Source organism: Erpetoichthys calabaricus, chromosome 8 (genome assembly GCF_900747795.2).
Source record: "Erpetoichthys calabaricus chromosome 8, fErpCal1.3, whole genome shotgun sequence".
NCBI classification, from domain to species: Eukaryota; Metazoa; Chordata; class Cladistia; order Polypteriformes; family Polypteridae; genus Erpetoichthys; species Erpetoichthys calabaricus.
The window spans coordinates 32427980-32446183 of NC_041401.2; the positions used below are offsets into that span (position 1 = coordinate 32427980).

Consider the following 18204-nt stretch of genomic DNA (forward strand, 5'->3'; position numbering starts at 1 on the left):
CGCTGCAGAAGTTCACTGTGCGCTTGGAGGCTGAGCCTCCACTGGCCTCTTATACACACTGTTTATACAAGACATTCTAGATTCAGTGCTTAACTATGTTTTCTAATTGTGATCTTAGCAAGTAGTGTTTAAGTCATTTAAGTGACATAATAATAAAAGCTACTTGTAAAATGATTTTTAAATAATTCTGCAGGAATGTGAAAAATAGTGTTAAATGGTTTTATTTTAGTTCAATTCTATTGATTAAAACAAACAAGAAACAATTAAGCTATGGTAGAGCAATTCTGGCGGCACGGTGGTGCAGTGGGTAGCGCTGCTGCCTCGCAGTTGGGAGACCTGGGGACCCGGGTTCGCTTCCCGGGTCCTCCCTGCGTGGAGTTTGCATGTTCTCCCCGTGTCTGCGTGGGTTTCCTCCGGGCGCTCCGGTTTCCTCCCACAGTCCAAAGACATGCAGGTTAGGTGGATTGGCAATTCTAAATTGGCCCTAGTGTGTGCTTGGTGTGTGGGTGTGTTTGTGTGTGTCCTGCGGTGGGTTGGCACCCTGCCCAGGATTGTTTCCTGCCTTGTGCCCTGTGTTGGCTGGGATTGGCTCCAGCAGACCCCCGTGACCCTGTGTTCGGATTCAGCGGGTTGGAAAATGGATGGATGGATAGAGCAATTCTGAGGAGTAAATGCCACCTGAACATAGATAGACTAAGCTGTAGCATGACCATTTATTATTAGAGCACTCCTACGTGGAGGTTAAGGAACATAAACTCGTAAATAGGATCTCAAGGTTAAAGTTCACCATCTGCTCAACTTACTGAAAGCAATGCTCATTAATTACTGTGCTGATTACAAAGGAGCAAACACCCATTGACCTGGGCACTGCTTATATTTTAAAGGCTCAGAAAAAGTGTACTGATACTGAAAATGAATGCAATTATCGTGTGAAAGAATAAATTGAACAACTTTATGTTTCAGCAATAAGTAAATGTGATGTTGCCATGGAAATTTCTTCCACAAAGAAAAACTAAAAGGCTGCAACCACAAAGCTTCTTCTCCAGCTACAGATCATCTCAGTAAGCGATTTAATTAAAAACAAACATGAGGACAGCCTGCCATCAACGCAGCATGTCACAATATATACGTGTTTATAGAAAAATTCATTACATTAGCAGTTGCGCTGTTCTCCCTTTCCTTGATTAGTGAATTTTTCCAAATATGTGTCTTACCTCAAATCCTGCAGTGTTCACATTTGCTTTCTGTAAGAGATTTAATCAGAACATGATATCTGAATGAATGCACTGATTGCCCAGAGCAAGCTCTTTTTATGGATATTTACATTTTTTGCTATAACAAATAATTTTTAATTAATTTAATCACATATCCTAAGTACTGAGGTATTTTAATAAATAAATCACTTGAATAAATATGGCCAAAAAGAGGTCAGATATGGATATATAAAAATCATGGTTTTATTTAAGCTCTGTGCTTGACTGTCATCTCTTCTAGGGCTGTTCTCATCTTATATCCAACATTCCTGGCCTTGGCCCCCAAATCTATAAATGGGGATGAGACAGAGTATACAGTAGAAGTCAGGTGGACAGCTTTGTTTCTTGTTACAGAAAACATTGCTAATGTTAGGAAAAAAGGAGCTGGTTATTGACTTTTGCTACACCATGGAGCCTCTATTTCTATTCCACCATTCAGGGAGTGGATGTAGAGATGATGCACTCTCGCAGGTGCTTTTGGGTCCACATCAATGACAGGCTGGACTGGTCTCGTAACACTAAGAACCTGAATAAGAAAGGACAGAGCAGACTCATTTTTTCTTAGGAGACTGCATTCCTTTAATGTGGATAGTGACATCCTTCACATCTTCTGCAACTCTGTGATGGCCAGAGCGATTTTCTATGCTGTGGTGCTCTGGGCTGGACTGGGCTCGTAACATCACTTTAAGAGAGGTTCACTGAATCAACAAGCTGATAAAAGGGCAGGCTCAGTTATGGGATGCACTTTGGATCTCCTGGAGGGTGTAGTAAAGGAGAGCATGAAAATAAAACTGAATGCCATTGTAAACAATGCTGCACATCTTCTCTCTTTGACACACTAATACTGTGTAATTTCATCCAACGAACCATTTAGCAAAAGTGTGTCAGGAAATGCTACTGCGATTCCTTTATACCAAAAGAAATGTGCCTGCATAATGCCTCACTTCAGCTGTAACTGCCAAGTCAAACATTTTCTTTCTATTCATTTATTTAAAAAGCTTACGTAAAAAGGCAAATTTCCCCAGAGGGCATATAAAGTTCTATCCATCCATCCATCCATCTCAAAATATCCATATTACTAACCGAGAATGGTAAACCAGATGGCATGGACGCAGGTACACGGCGATGGGACCATGAGACGTACTGCGCAGGCGCGTACAGTGCACGTCTCATAAACTGCAAGCGAAGTCGTATCCACCGCGAACGAAGGAGTCACGCCCCAAAAACGAAAGAGCTCAACTGACGTGAATGAGAAATGAAGCAACAACGCGCCCATAGCTAACGACTAACGACACAGCCACACAAAAAAGAAGATTCTGCGCTGCAGCCCAGATTCAAACGGAAGAGGCTATGGAGGCCCCACAAGTCCACAAAGATAGTACGGAAGGCGCAGGCGTCACCGCCATATTGTGAGTGGCACTACTGCGGAGTGAAGTTAGGAATAATGTGCTGCTTGGGATTGTACAAACCACTGAACGCTTTACACAATACAGCCCACCTGGATAAGATCAATGAACGCAGGCGCCTACAACGCGCGTCTGAAACTGCGGAAGCAAAGCAGGCACGGGTTCAAAACGAACGAGCTCGACTGGCGGATATACAAGCACGAGCCTGCCTGGATAAAGTCAATGAACACAGGCGCCTACAACGCGCGTCTGAAATGCCGCAAGCAAAGCGGGCATGGCTCCAAAATGAACGAGCTCGACTAATGTATTTCAGGATACCCAACGCCGGGGGTAGGCGAGCGAAGCGAGCAGGGGGCGGAGCCCCCTTGTAAAACATAAATGGATAGATGAAGATATTCAGATGGTTGTGCTTCTGCATATGCAAATTATTTCTATGAAAAATAAATGTTATCCAAAACATGGCTAGTAAGAAAAAAAAAAAAAAACTGTAAATTAAATATTCTGTTCTGTGAAGTTATGCTGATTTTTCATTCTTATTTCACATGCTCACTATCCTTTATTTGTGAATGTTAACCATGAATGTGCTTGTACAGTACACGCACTACAGCCCTGAAGGTGATTTGCAAGGTAACTTGTAGGAAGTGTCCGTCAATAGATCACCAACTACAAAATAACTCGTATTTAGTAGTCAGTGTTTTAAAAACGGTGCTTTATTTATTTTAAATAGGAAAGCCTGAACACCCTCTTAGCCTGGTGCTTTACACACCCAACCCACACAGACACTAAGGCATATGATTCAAAATAATTAATAACATGAAAACTATTAACACACAGGGACACTGTCCAGTTTACAGGTTCAAGATAATGAACAAAGAATTTAAAAATCCAGAACAAAAAACTGGTAATGCTCAAGAGTGATGTTGAGGTTATAATCCAGAAAAGGTTATGGGAAAGTGATTTACTGCAACAGTGAAAAACAGTTGACTATAAAAAGAAAGTGACCAAACTGGCATCATTTTTGATCCTTGAAGCCATTAAGGGTTCTTGACAGACCCAGCACAGCAGGCTGAGGCAGGCTGGGAAATATAGTCCCACTACATGTTAGCATAGCTCACGTCCCCAGAGGACTTCTATGGTATTCAATGGTGTCATTAGCAAGGAGTGATTAAACACCATCTTTTTTCGTATTGGTAAGAGTCAGATCTGAATAATGGCTTCATGAGTGGCCTTGGGTAATAGAGGTTATTTACTATCTGTACTTAAAGTACCTTACACAGGGCAGCACCATACAGGACAAAGACCCTTCAGCCAAGTTGCAGAGCATGTGATACAACAACTTGCTCCAAAATGGATCACAGAAACTAGGCCTGTTGGTCTTAAATTTGGTGGGTCCACAGAGCCAAGCTTTTGCATTTTAAGAAAGATGTTTTTGGAAAGTGGCAATGTACACATTTAAGAAATGTGCATCCAGTCTCAGAAGGTCTATATATATATATATATATAATTCACTAAGCCGCCGACAAGTAGCCACCCATAGAAAGCACGCCGGAAGGGGCGTGGATTCACTAAACCGCCGACAAGTAAGACGCCAATGGTGCACGCAGGAAGGAGCCACGCCCACCAACTCTAAGACCATTGGATACGATGACAACTCGCAGAGCCACGCCCACCAACTCGGACGCGACAACTCGGAAAAAACGCCGTCATTTATGTTCGTCTGTGCTACAGTACACATGCACCTCTGAGCCACATTGACTTTTCGGTTACGACGCATGACTGCGTGCACCATAGCAAACTGTTTTACATGCTACATACAACAATTCGCATCCGCGACAAACATGCGTCTTCTTAGATGGGTCCTGCAGGAACACGGAAAACGTTTCCCCGCCCACCAACACTCCTTATTCCTCGACCGGCGTCCACCGCATCCTCGACAAACATGCGTCTTCTTAGATAGTCCTGCAGGAACACGGAAGACGTTTCCCCACCCACCAACACTCCTTTTTCCCCGGCCCGCGTCTACCCTCGCTCTCTAGGCATTCACACTGCCTGCTCATGTGCCCGGACGCAAAAACTCACCGACCACCCAGTTAGTCCCTTTCGTCTGTGCTAGGAGTCCACATGCACCTTTTCGGTTACGACACCTGACCGCGTCCACCATCGAAAACCATGGGAAAGGAACAACGAAGCCCCGCCCAGAAACTCTACCCCTCCTCACAGAGTTTCCCAAACTCAGTCCTGGTGAACCCCTGTGGATGCAGGGTTTTGTTCCAACCAGATTCCTAATCGTTAATGCCGGTGAAACTCATCCGGGATAATTCGGTTTTTCAAACGCAGCCGTGTAGCAAATTATTCTAGCAAGATGTAATAATCCGAGATGAATGCGCGCCCCCGCGCTGAGTGAAAAGCCAATGTATATTGAGTCTAGAAAACATGATCAGCAAGTCTTTGATAGGCTGCAACAAAATGATGAAAGAACGGGCGCATTTTTTGCACACAAGCTGGGTGTGTGGGTGTTAGTTAGTTAATTAGTTACTCGAAGGATTTCACGATTTAATATGCACAAGCAGTAACACTGCAAAAGCAGCCCAAACCAGAAAAGACGGCTGGCAAAAAGTGGCCGACAAATTAAACACGTGTGCATTGTACTTACTGAAAGCAGCGTTACCGATTTTGCAAATGTTCATTTTTTTCCCTCTGTTTAAAAAACATTAAAAAAGCGTTGTGATTATGCAGCGTATAGTACGGCGCGGGTTGGTATGCAGCGTGTAAAACAGTTTGTTTGTCGTGGATAATTTGCCTTTTACTTTAACACAAAGACACAGGGAGGAACCGGGAAGGGAACCCAAAATCTTGGTCAGTCTCCTTACTGCAAAGCAGCAACACTACCACTGTGCTACAAGGCAGTTAAAGAATGCACCGGGCTTGATTTTGTTTTCACTTCTATTTGGACAACTGTGTCGTTCAGGAAGTGTTCACCCATCAATACATAATTATACGGCGTATGCTACACCGCGGGTTGGCTAGCGGGTCATATGCTCACACTGATTACGTCCCTGCCCTTTGTACGCACACACCCCCACCCCCACCCCAAGCGCTAATACCGTGGTCGGGTGACTTGGTGGATTATATATAGAAAAGCAGCCAAAACCGCAAAGAACAATGAAAAGTCTACGTGACTCACAGGTGCGTGTGGACTGTGCAAACAGGAAAACGACTCGGGTGACGAGTTGGGGGTGGGCACATGAGCAGGCAGTGCATACTAAATGAGAAATCAGCAGACTAGCATGACGGAGGGGGCAGAATGAGCATCCTTCCCCTCTCCTCCCATTCCGCCCTCCGTGCCCGAGCACCTACCGATTTTTCAAATGTTAATTTTCTCCCTATGCTTAAAAATCATTAAAAAAGCGGCCTGATTATGCGGCATATGGTACGCCGCGGGTTCGCTAGTGTAATATATTTTTGCTGGTTGTCTTTCTACTAGTTGCTCTCAGTTTATGAATTGTATGCTTCCTATTTGGACTCACTGGGGCATGTTGTATAGAAATCAGTGACATAATATCTTAGATTTGTGGGCTTGTGAGGCCTAACTAGTTTAAGATAAGCACAATAACAGGGTGTCAGGTCTAGTATCCAGGGTGCTGGACTGATTGAGCCTGCTCTAATGACATGACATATTGCCCTGTGCAAGTCAGTTGAGTCACCTGCCTGGGCTCCATCTGATCTACTCAGTGATGATGACCTATGCTGCTATAACCATGTTACTGTGTATGCAGCAGTCAGTAGAAAATACTGTACTTGTTGCTTTGCATAAGAATTCCAGCAGAATAAGTAATTTTTTGGATTTCCAAAGACTGTCACTAAAAATAATATGAAACTCCTAATTTGTTCTTCCTGTTTTGGTTGAGCAGGACTCATGAAGAGCCAGTAACTGATAGCCTAGTGTTTCATCTGAAGGCTGTAATGAAGCCGTGGCCATAGACTGCTTCTGCTGCTTGGGTCTTATTGCCCACAGTATATTTCCTGATATCCAGACTACAGATTCTGCTCTTTATATTATTTTATCTCTGTCTAATCTCGTGTTCTGTGTTAAGTGGCATTACTGCTTTTCATCCACTTTTGCTGAGATTAACTTTACCTGCCTACAGCTCAGAATGATTGCAAACTGTTGGAGAAAATAGATGCATGCAGGACTTAAACTGGATGTGGTCACTGAACATTCTGAAATAGCACAGCAGTTATGGTCATTGCCTGGCAGTTGCAGGAATCTGTTTTTTCCTGGTTTAGTCAATTTCAGTGTGGAGTTTGCACATTTTCCAGATACTTAGGTTTCCTCTTGTGTCCCTAAGACTCATGAATGGATGGATGAGTGAGATATAAAGCTGGTACCATTCCAGTGCTGGAGTCAAAGCACTATTCTCTGTTTTGCTGTTATTTAAAATGTGTGGTGATGACACATTCAGCGTTTGCTAATGAACATGTTAATGAGGAGTTAAAAGCTGGAATATAAACTAGCTGAGATGATGTCCCCTGGGACATGAGCTGGCCGCCTCTGTTCAGTTGTTCTGTCTGGAGTCATGTTTGTTTTGCAGAGAGGTGGACTGAGTTTCGGCTCCATTTTTGCTGTTAAAGGAACACAAACTGTTTAGCTTACATGTGTAGCCTCAATCCAGGGTCATTTCCCCTGAATTTTAAAACAGAAATTTTAACTGTATATTAATGTTCTGCCATAATCTGATTATTTATTAAAATGTGTATCAATTAAGACCTGAGAAATGATTTTTGAATCATGACTTTGTAGATGTGTTTAAGTCTGAAATTTAAAATGGGATAGGCACTGGCTCTGGCAACCCTTAAATTTGTTTTAATATTCATCCTTTTAATGAACTCACATGTAACCATGTTTGGTGACATTAAAAGATAAAGAAGGCTGGGTGGGATTCTGATAAGCAGCCCATTTTTGACTCTTAGACACTCATTTTTAGGTGCATTTGCATATCATGCGAGGAGCATCTATTGCAATTGTTGTGTGTCTTGTCTTTCTGTCTATCAGCATGAAACAACTTGACCCCCAGTGAAACATTTTTTTTTTAAAATTTGGTACTCTTATTCTTCAAGAAAAATGGTCAAGATAGTTCAACTTTTGTTGAGATATCTCAAACAGACCTCACTATACAAAGTTTTGAAATTTCATAATCCCTCATTGAAAAGCATTGGTGAATTTGCTTAAAACAGAGAAACATTTTATGCGAATTCAACTATGAATTATTTTACTGTTTCATTTTGAGCTTGCATATTTTGTGAATTTTGCTTTTTATCTCTGTCCCTCCAGGGGGAGGTGTGCACGCAAGCCATTCATATAGAAACACACACACAAAATACATCACCTATCTGGAAATGAATGGAAAAGGAAAGAAGTTCTGTAGGTGCCTCTCAATAAGCTTAGACTGAACTAACATGTCGTCTTTATGCATGCTACACTGTAAACACAGAAGCATCCAAGCTGTGGGGTGTATGAAAAGCACTACAAACAACTTGTGCTACAGATTGCAAGGACAGAGCAGAACTAGAGGTTATGTTGTGGTAAAGCAGTTGCTTAGGTGTTTAACATATCGCAGAGAGTTGGGGTTACAGCCTCAGATGCCAGTTTATTCTTCTGTGTATTTTGCGTTTGAAATTAAAATCTTTTAAGATAGTTATCACCTTTGGTATTCCCATTATACATATACATTATATTTCCTAATTCTTAGATATCACTGGTCAACAAGCATTTTGCTACTGGGATTCTTTCACCTGTACTTTAACAAATTTCACTTGCTGACTCCAAATCTGAAAAACGTTTTCGTCCAGCACGTCCCATTTTTTAGTTATGATGTTCCAGGTCTTGGACAAGTAGAGTGACTGGATAGTAAAGGTGATGCGTTTCAGCATTTAAGAAATAAGTTTGGTTACGAGAAAAGAGAAGCCAAAATTAAGGAAGGTGTTTTTGTTGGCCCTGAAATCCGTGAACTGATGCTTGATGATGAGTTCAAAAAGAAACTGAAGCCAACTGAATCGGCACCCTCATTCATGCAGGTTGTCCAGAATTTTCTTGACAGTCACAGAGCAGAGAATTATACTGAGCTTGTGGAGAATATGTTGAAAGTATATTAGCTTACGGGAGCCAGAATGTCACTGAAGACGCTTTTTTTACATTCTCATCTTGACTTTTTTCCATCAAATCTAAGCGATGTCAGAGATGAGAATGGGGAAAGATATCATCAAGATATAAAGGTGATAGAAAACTGATATCGGGGGGAAAATTCACTCCGAGCATGATGGGTGACTACTGTTGGTTCTTGCAAAGAGAAACGGCTGTACAGTACAAGCGCAAAAGCGAGTGCCTCCAACATTTTTGGGCACGCTGACCTCACTTTTATATTGTGGTAAATTGACATAAATATGTTTTAATGTGTCTCTGGTATCGTCTTCTGGTTTGTTTTCAGAATAAACACATCAAAACAATTTTGGTGGGACATAGTCCAAACTCCAGATATATTGTTGATTTATTATATTGATATTCAAAAGTGTCAAAACGTCAATGATGTGCATTTCAAAAACCTGACGTGCTAGCTTAATTCTGATTTCATATATGAAATCAGTGTAAAAAACTTAATAAAGAGCTGCTCTGAAGTTCCCAGAAGCAAACAAAAAATATTTTTTTGTAGACCAGATAGATAGTTCTAATTAAATGATGTATCAACTAATATTAATAGAGAGATTGAGAACCTTTTTCAGGTACTGTTCTTCTTTCATAGGGTAACATTGGTTTGGATTTTGTGCTAGTACTGTATTGTTCATTTTTTTAATAGTTATTTGTCTTTTGGTAATTTCACTTTATTGAAATAATTTTATCAATATGAGTTGGCTTGTAGCGCTGCCACATAAAGATAATGTTTTCTGCTGTCGATCAGGTGTTGTGGGGAACATTCTTACAGCTAGAGATTGACAGCGGTGCCCCAGAGGTGGAACTTCCGGTTTTACTGTTTTTTCGGGGAGTCATTTGCATAAAGCACGCCGTTTTAAAGAGAGAAGGAGGGAGGAGGAAAAGGGTGAAAGAAGAGCATCGGATAATTAAAATACAGATCATCTACTGCACTGGCCATGTAAAAAGCCTAGGAGCTCCTACAGTCCTGTCAGAAGGTGGAAGGTCTTCTTTGGATTGGGGAATCGAACGTTCCGCTATTTGCTACGGACTCTGGTGAGCTATTTCAAAAGGACTTACTATATTTTATCATGGTGCAAGATTGACTGTATGTCTTTCATGACGAAGAGGGGAGTGTGCTTATAGTCCGCAATTTTCAGGACTCCTCGTCTGCCTGCCGGCAGTTGCAGGGCAGAACAGTGGACAATCTGTGGAGCTATTTATCATCTCTGGAAGGGGAACTGAGGGAATGAATATTGTTGTTGTGTATATATATGTATATGTGTGTGGCGCTGCAATATAAGGGTTATTTCAGGGTGGCGGGGTGCATGTGTAAGGGATTGTATTTCTTTTTGTTGTTTATTTGATGTAATGTAAGTATAGATATTTACAATAGTTTTTGTGGGCTATAAACGTATTGGTATTAAGGAAATGTTTCGAGTAGAATAAAGGGTATACGGGAAATTTATTGTGGTGTGATATTGGCCTATCCTTTTATCATCTGCCGTCACCTAGGACAGATTAGTGGTAGTAATCATCTCAGGTTAGCGCTCGAGACGAATTGTTACAGGCTTTTAGTTTGTTTAACTGAGTGTAATGGTGTTATTACTGAGAAAGAAGGGATTGTATGTACTGCACTAAGTACCTTTGGGTTGTTACTGAGTTTTTCTCTTTTTGGGATCCCCTCGCTAAAAAAAACTTGCCATTAGTCACAGATCTTCCATAATAGCACATCAATCAGTGCCAGTTTCACATTACTTGAAAAGAAATATTCTTTATATGAAAGTTATTTAGCCAACCACCACTATGTGGGCTCCATTTTTAACTACAACATTATAAAGTGCTCTGGCTCTTGGTGCCAGAGCTTGGTCCGCATTGCCGGCAACAAGTCAAACCCGTTTCCAGTGAGAGTTGGACTCCGCCAGGGCTGCCCTTTGTCACCGATTCTGTTCATAACTTTTATGGACAGAATTTCTAGGCGCAGCCAGGGCGTTGAGGGGGTCCGGTTTGGCGGACTCAAGATTGGGTCACTGCTTTTTGCAGATGATGTTGTCCTGTTTGCTTCATCAGGCCGTGATCTTCAGCTCTCTCTGGATCGGTTCGCAGCCAAGTTTGAAGCGGCTGGGATGGGAATCAGCACCTCCAAATCCGAGACCATGGTCCTCAGCCGGAAAAGGGTGGAATGCCCTCTCAGGGTTGGTAGCGAGATCCTGCCCCAAGTGGAGTTCAGGTATCTCGGGGTCTTGTTCACGAGTGAGGGAAGAATGGAGCGTGAGATCGACAGGCGGATCGGTGCGGCATCCGCAGTAATGCGGGCTCTGCATCGGTCTGTCGTGGTGAAAAAGGAGCTGAGCCGCAAGGCGAAGCTCTCAATTTACCAGTCGATCTACGCTCCTACCCTCACCTATGGTCATGAGCTATGGGTAGTGACTGAAAGAACGAGATCGCGAATACAAGCGGCTGAAATGAGTTTCCTCCGCAGGGTGTCTGGGCTTTCCCTTAAAGATAGGGTGAGAAGCTCAGTCATCCGGGAGGGGCTCAGAGTAGAGCCGCTGCTCCTCCGCATCGAGAGGAGTCAGATGAGGTGGCTCGGGCATCTGATCAGGATGCCTCCTGGACGCCTCCCTGGTGAGGTGTTCCGGGCACGTCTAACCAGGAGCAGGCCCTTGGGAAGACTCAGGACATGGTGGAGGGACTATGTCTCTCAGCTGGCCTGGGAATGCCTTGGGATTCTCCCGGAAGAGCTAGAAGAAGTGGCCGGGGAGAGGGAAGTCTGGGCATCTCTGCTCAAGCTGCTGCCCCCGTGACCCGACCTCGGATAAGCGGAAGAGGATGGATGGATGGATTATAAAGTGCTGTTAATAAGCAAATATTTAATGTAGGCTACTAACGCATGTAATTACATTTTATTATCACTGTTATGTTTAAATATCACTCATTGTTACAAAAATATTTCATTAATAAAAGTGAAAACTGACTTTAAAGAACTAATCAAAAATATACAATGCTTCAACTTTGAAATCAGTAAATAACTAAACTAAATAACTAAATCTCGTAACACACCTTAATGCTTAGCGACATGCTGAATGTCAGCCAGGTCAGCACACTTTGGTAAAGGCAACAACACATTTGAAACTGAAACACACTAGCATTACATCCATTCATTTTAACCTCACTTATGAACTGCAGGGGTTTAAAGAACTGGTGCTTATCCCGGGAAAAAGATGGGTCAAGACAGGAACCACCAGTGGTTGGGTGCCGGTCCAATGCAGGGTGCAATCACACACACACACCGTCAGACTTGGAGATTCGTTAGTTAGACTAACCTACATGTTTCTGAGGTATGTGAGGAAACCTGTAGAAAAAACAATGGAGACACTGAGAGAATACGCAAACTACATACTGATAACAACCAGGCACGGATTTGAATTCAAGACACTGAAACTTTGAGGCAGCAGGTCTAACAACTGCCCACTGTGCTGGTCTCAATGTAACATCATTTTTCAAAATATAATTTCCATATCGTTTTTGTCATAAATAGCATGTTAGGATACACAGTGGTCTGCAATTCCTCAAACAGAACAAGAAGCAACTTGGTTTTGAAATAAAATAGAGTGGCACAAGTTTGCCAGATTTCATTGTGCCGCTACACTTCATTACCATAAACCTAGCAGCTACTTTATCAGGTCCGTCTACCTAACAGCTAGTGCCTCATAAGTTCAAGTGCAAGCTTATTGTATACGCAATACATTGAAATTTGTCTTTGCATGTACCCTGCAGACTAGTGTCAGTAATACAATACAGACTTCAAACAAAAAGACAATGAGATGTCATCAAATGATAATAAATTATCATTTAGCTTGTATATTAACAAGACACAGACATGCAGTGGTCAGTATGAGTAACCAAACGACATGTGGATAAAACTGACCCTGAATTTCGTTGTTTGAGTTCTAATACTCCCTGAGAGATGTCTCAAGTCCCAAATAATCCTGGGCAGTATGTGTAGTAAAAGTCTTTAATAGGAAGGAGCTGTGTGCCAGTATTTACTTACATCCACTTTACCACCCTTTGTAGTCCCATGTAGACCTGGGTGAGCAACTGATGCACCAGGATGTAATGTAGACAGAGAGGAGCTATGTCTGGCCACACAGTCAGAGGTGAACAAGGTTGGGTGTCTGTGTTCAGGGTCATCATGGAGGATGTGATCCTGTGAATGGCATTCTTAAAACTGCTTGAATTTTTTGGAGTGATACAAGGGATCTTTGAATGTGGTTCTTTCCCTGTTTGGACAGTCAACAATTGTACATGGAAATGGCCCTGCTGGTTGTGTTAAGCAGCATGTATGTCAGCTTTATTTTTCATATTGCCATCATCGCCAAGTTAATTTTGTATGTAATTAAGAATACTTCATATATTTATAGAGATGGATTAAATTGAGACAGCCAAGAAGAGCTGATTTTGACATTTTCCAGAGTGGCTGCTGTACAGTGTGATCTGAAAAGTTCTTTGGACAAGTAAATTGACATCTCAAGGACCTCATGATGACCAAACAGAAGACTATTATTGTTCTGTGAAAAAACACAATTTTAATATATGAAAAAATGTTTAGTTATTTGAACATTATGTCTACAATGATATCAGCTGCCTGCATTAGTTTTTGGGAATATACAGTTGTGTCATCGGTTTTCTTCCCTTATCCAGAAGAAGTGCAGGTTCATTTCATTGCAAGCTCTGTGTTGGCTCTGTGTGAACATGTGAGCTGTCCAGCACTGGGCCAAGTCTCCTTCACATTTCTGCCAGGATCAGCTACGACTCTTGTATTTCTGTACTGGTTTAGAAGTCAATTAGTTGTTGAATTGATTGTCTGTCCTGGCACAGACAAGTTTGATTTTCCCATTGGGTTTTAAGCTGCTTTTTGTGTGAATTTTTTTTTTTTTTTTTTTGCAATACTAGGGTGTTGTACCGTGTTAGCCATTATGAATGTAGAGAAAAGCCAAGCAAAATGACACCTTTTATTGGCTAACTAAAACGATTACAATATGCAAGCTTTCGAGGCAACTCAGGCCCCTTCTTCAGGCAAGATGTAATAAAAACTAACCTCTTTATTGTGATAATCTGTGGTTCTGAGTGCAAATCACGGAAGGGATTTTGACATTTTCCATTCATGGTCTTCACGGAACATGTACATCTGATATCATAAAGGTCACACACGAATTGTATTTCAGTCTACTTATATGAGCCATCAAGCAAAAATACATTTTTAAAGTTTTGATTTGTCATGGTAAAATTTAAAATAGTGTCATCTCTGGTGAAATTGATAAAAAATCCCTTCTGGCTACTCCCAAATTTTGGAGTCCTTCACAAATCCATTAGATCACATAATGAAACGTGGAACTACAAGCAGCAATTCATCTTCCACGTTAAAATGCTGTACCAAAAGTTGAAACTAAAATGTAGGTTCCATTGTTTCATTTATATTAAAAAGTGAGTGAAACAATTAAGAAGTAAAATGGATGAGCTGCCTGATGTTTTTGAAATCTAATGAGCCAGAAAACGCTTGGACCCGAATGGGTAGTGTGATGCAGCGCTGTCACTAATATAGAATACATCCTGGTGGCCTCTCAGTAATGCTTGTCGCCCAGCTGGCAGTCGCTTGTGCTTTGCTCATTGGTTGCTGGGTTGAGTTGATGCACTTCAAGCACAAACCTTTTACATTGGTATTAGTTTTACAGTGAGTTGTGGATTTGTTGTTTTAAATGTGAGCCACAGTAGTGGTGTTCTCTCTCCGTCTGTCTCTGCTGGCTTACTTACCAGAAGCACATGCACAGTTGCACCTCTCGCTCTCCTAAACCTCAATGGTGGTATATTTAGAATGAGAGCATCACTCACAGTACCCAAGATATCAGAGTAATGACAACCCACATGTCCTTTTTAGACAGCTGTAGTCTTGTTAAATTTGATCAATGGAATTAATCATTGCACTTACATCAGATTCTACCAAAGCAGTATGCTTAATCAACTGTAACAATTAAATATAAATATTTAAGGATACTTCCCACAAGGATATACAGAAGCCAAGGGTGACACTGAAATTCAAAGGCAGGCGATGAAGTAGGGCTCGTCTCTCACTCTCTTATTGGGAGAAGAATGGCTGTTATTTGGTCAAAACAGCTTCTCTCTTTGCTACAGCAATGTGTCTTCTCGATTGCAAGTCTCCATTCTTAAACTATAATGAAGTATTGTAAAATGTACTTGTTTTCATTGAATTCAGTAGATCACAAAGTATGTCAACATATTAATTAAACATCTGATTGGTTAGTTATTATACAGCTGTCTATCAGTTCTTAGGAAGTCCCTCTTTTTACAGTAATGGCTCTTAGTGCCACATCCTTCCTTCCTTCCTTTATCTGTCAGTGCAATAGATGAAGCTGCTCAAGGTGTCACCGTATGCTTGGTTGTTGTCATCAGGTCCTTCAGCATACGTCCTTGTTTTTCAGCTTAACACTGCGGCACTCTCATCTAGCGAGCCTCTAGTTGCTACTTTGTGTTTCAGTATTCTCCGTCTCCACAATATTGCAAAGCAGCAAGGCCAGTTGGCCGTGGACTTGCATTCCCTAACTGCCACATTTGAGGGCTGAATGAGGCATCTTGAGCGGGGCAGCAATGTTAGCACCTTTACTGCCACCTGCTGGACAGTAGGAAAGTCGCTTTACCTTGGCTGGCTAAACTGCTTTTTTCTCTGTATCATTAGGACCAACCTGAGGTGAACACACAGTGGACTTATTACAGTTTTTATTTATTTAAATTGGGCTGTAGTGTGTCAAAAAAGCCAAATGACATACACAAAATTCATTAGGTACTTGTGCTGTGTCAGATGACTCTGTGTGCCTCCATGCGGGCATAGTCTCCTGTTCTGCTTGTCCGTGGTGTGGCCGTCTCTTTGATCTGAAACAATTCTTTCAAAACTCTTCATCGTAGGAAGCTGTTTCATTCCTTTCTCAATCCCACTTAATGTAGTCCAGTGTCGTAGGGGGGACCTAGCAACACTGGGCACAAGGCTGGAAATAGTCGTGGACAGTTGCCAGTCCGTCCCAGGTCCCTATTTATGCACACACACTCACACTCAGTCACTTTGGAATCAACCTAACCTGCATGGTTTATCACGGGATCAGACATTTCAATTAAAGAGCGCCTCTCCGCCTCATTCACTGGCCAACAGTCCTGTCTTCAATTTAAAACACATTTCTTCAGTGTCTACTGCTTTGATTGTCTACAAGTATTTATTTAACAATGTTTTAATAAAACATGCATGTGCTTTGCCTGTTATGCGCATACAGCTGGATGACATGACGTGGATTATGTGACATGAGAAGCATGAGATTGTTTCATGGACTTTCCTGTATTGTTTGCTGTGGTCCAGCATTGGTTACCATAGACTCCCATTGTATCAGAAACTTTGCTGTCTGTGTTCTCCATGAAAATATGACATAAAAAATATTTCTCACCATAATCTACAAGGGGTCTGTAACATATTTAAAAAATATATCATTTTGGGTGTGATATTCCTTTAATTCATGAAGAAGAAAAGCCACCCTGACACGAGTAGAATGTACAAACTCCACACACACAAAACTGGGAATGGAGTTCAATCCCAGCAGGCTGCTAACCACTGCAGCACCGAGCTGTCCTGTAGGAAATGAAAATGTTTATTTTCTTTGAACCAGTTGAGGAGAACAGTATTCTTTCTTTTGTTGTCATCTTAATGCCTTTCCTTCTTTTTCCCTTTACAGATGGCTATTCTTATGAGAGGACGGCTATTGAAAGCTGGATCAACACTAAGAAACACTCGAGCCCCATGACAAATTTACAGCTGAAGTCAACTTGTATGACTCCTAATAGGACACTTAAAATGGCTATCAATCGCTGGCTTCAGAGCCAGTCACTGTGCACTCCATCAGACGCCTCTAAGCTTAGCTGAGGGTTGAGTGTGCACCGAGCCCGACTTGGCTCTGCGTGAATATGGGGGTCTTAAAGCACTTTAGGGATTCTTACTCTAGCGAAAAATCACACAGAAGGTTGTTATTGCCACTATATAAGAATGCCAGCCTTTCGTTTTGTTATCACTTTGTACTGTTGTCGTAAAATTAGTTCTGAAAAGGTAAGGACCACAATGACAGGGGCGCAATCAGGAGTGATGATTATGCAGTAGGCTTGCGGTAATCATAATTTACACAATTGCTTTATGAATGGAATACTCGACACTGTTCATGCAATAGGGACACTTATAGTGACAATGACAAAGGCACCAGTGAAGGAAATCAAATGACTAAACATAATATTAGCATCCCAATATAAAGATTTTCTCATTTCATGGAACAAAGTAAGAAAAGGCTAAATGTAAAGCTACAGGACATGAAAGGTCTAAATCTCTCAAAATTCTGCGAGTCTTAAATATCTGCGTCGATTCACAATTCTCAGTTTAAATGTGCTGATGTGAATAACCAAGAAAATATAGAGAAAATTCTTCAGTCAGTCTTTATATATTGTATATTTTTCCTTGGATTAACACATGTGGCCTGTTGTATGTTGTCTTTGTCCAGCAACCGTTAATCGTTTGATTTTTAAACACACAGTAAAAGCCTCACGGTGACCTAATGTAGTACTTGAGAATAACATCGTCTGCCATTTGAGTTTCTGTTTGTAGCTCTTCTTGTATTGTAGTATTGGACTCCAATAAATGAGTGAATTCAAAATGAAGCCTTTTTAGCGCTTTCTGATCCGTCTTCACAGAAGCAGTAATCTGAAGGGCAGTATTAATTCTTTATAAGGTGTATTTTTTACTGCTTAGGGAGATTTATAGACGTAGTTTGCCTCATTGCAGTTCTGGAGTTACAGTCTAAATTACGGCAGATGCCTTTGGGTAAATCTTACCTGCCCAGCGATGACCTGAGAATGAACTTCTAAGGCCTCCAGCCGACTAAGTGGTAACAGCAGCTGCCATTAGCTGGTAAGTCGGAGTTCATAAATGTGTGAGGTATGACAACACTGCTGTGTGGGACAACTGATTGGGCACAAGGGGCAGAAATGGGGCATTGGTGGGCCTGAGCCCACCGTTTATTGCAAGGACTGTGGACCACTGGAGGTTTATTTTCATCACACTGACACTTTAGTCTTCCTTGTGTCTGTAGAAGCTGGGCCTCGTGTCACGTATGTGCTGTAATGTCCTCATGCTGTTTTGATTTGGCTTCTTGTTTTACCATTTGGGGGACACTAATGATGGCTAAGCAAACTAGCGCTGAGGGGAGTTCATGAAAGTGAATTTAAGATTTTGTGTTTTCTAGCCATTCCCTCTCATCTG

The 18204-nt window shown here is 41.6% G+C and overlaps 1 protein-coding gene across 1 annotated transcript in view; it reads left to right on the forward strand.

The window, feature by feature from the left end:
* The window catches only part of wdsub1 (WD repeat, sterile alpha motif and U-box domain containing 1), an 87549-nt gene extending 69950 nt beyond the window's left edge, over positions 1 to 17599 (forward strand). Inside the window, exon 12 of the mRNA XM_028806428.2 lies at positions 16637 to 17599. Within this exon, the coding sequence (XP_028662261.1) occupies positions 16637 to 16824 (188 nt within the window). The 3' untranslated portion in view covers positions 16825 to 17599. The remainder of the gene's footprint in view (positions 1 to 16636) is intronic.
* The last annotated feature ends 605 nt before the right edge of the window (positions 17600 to 18204 follow it).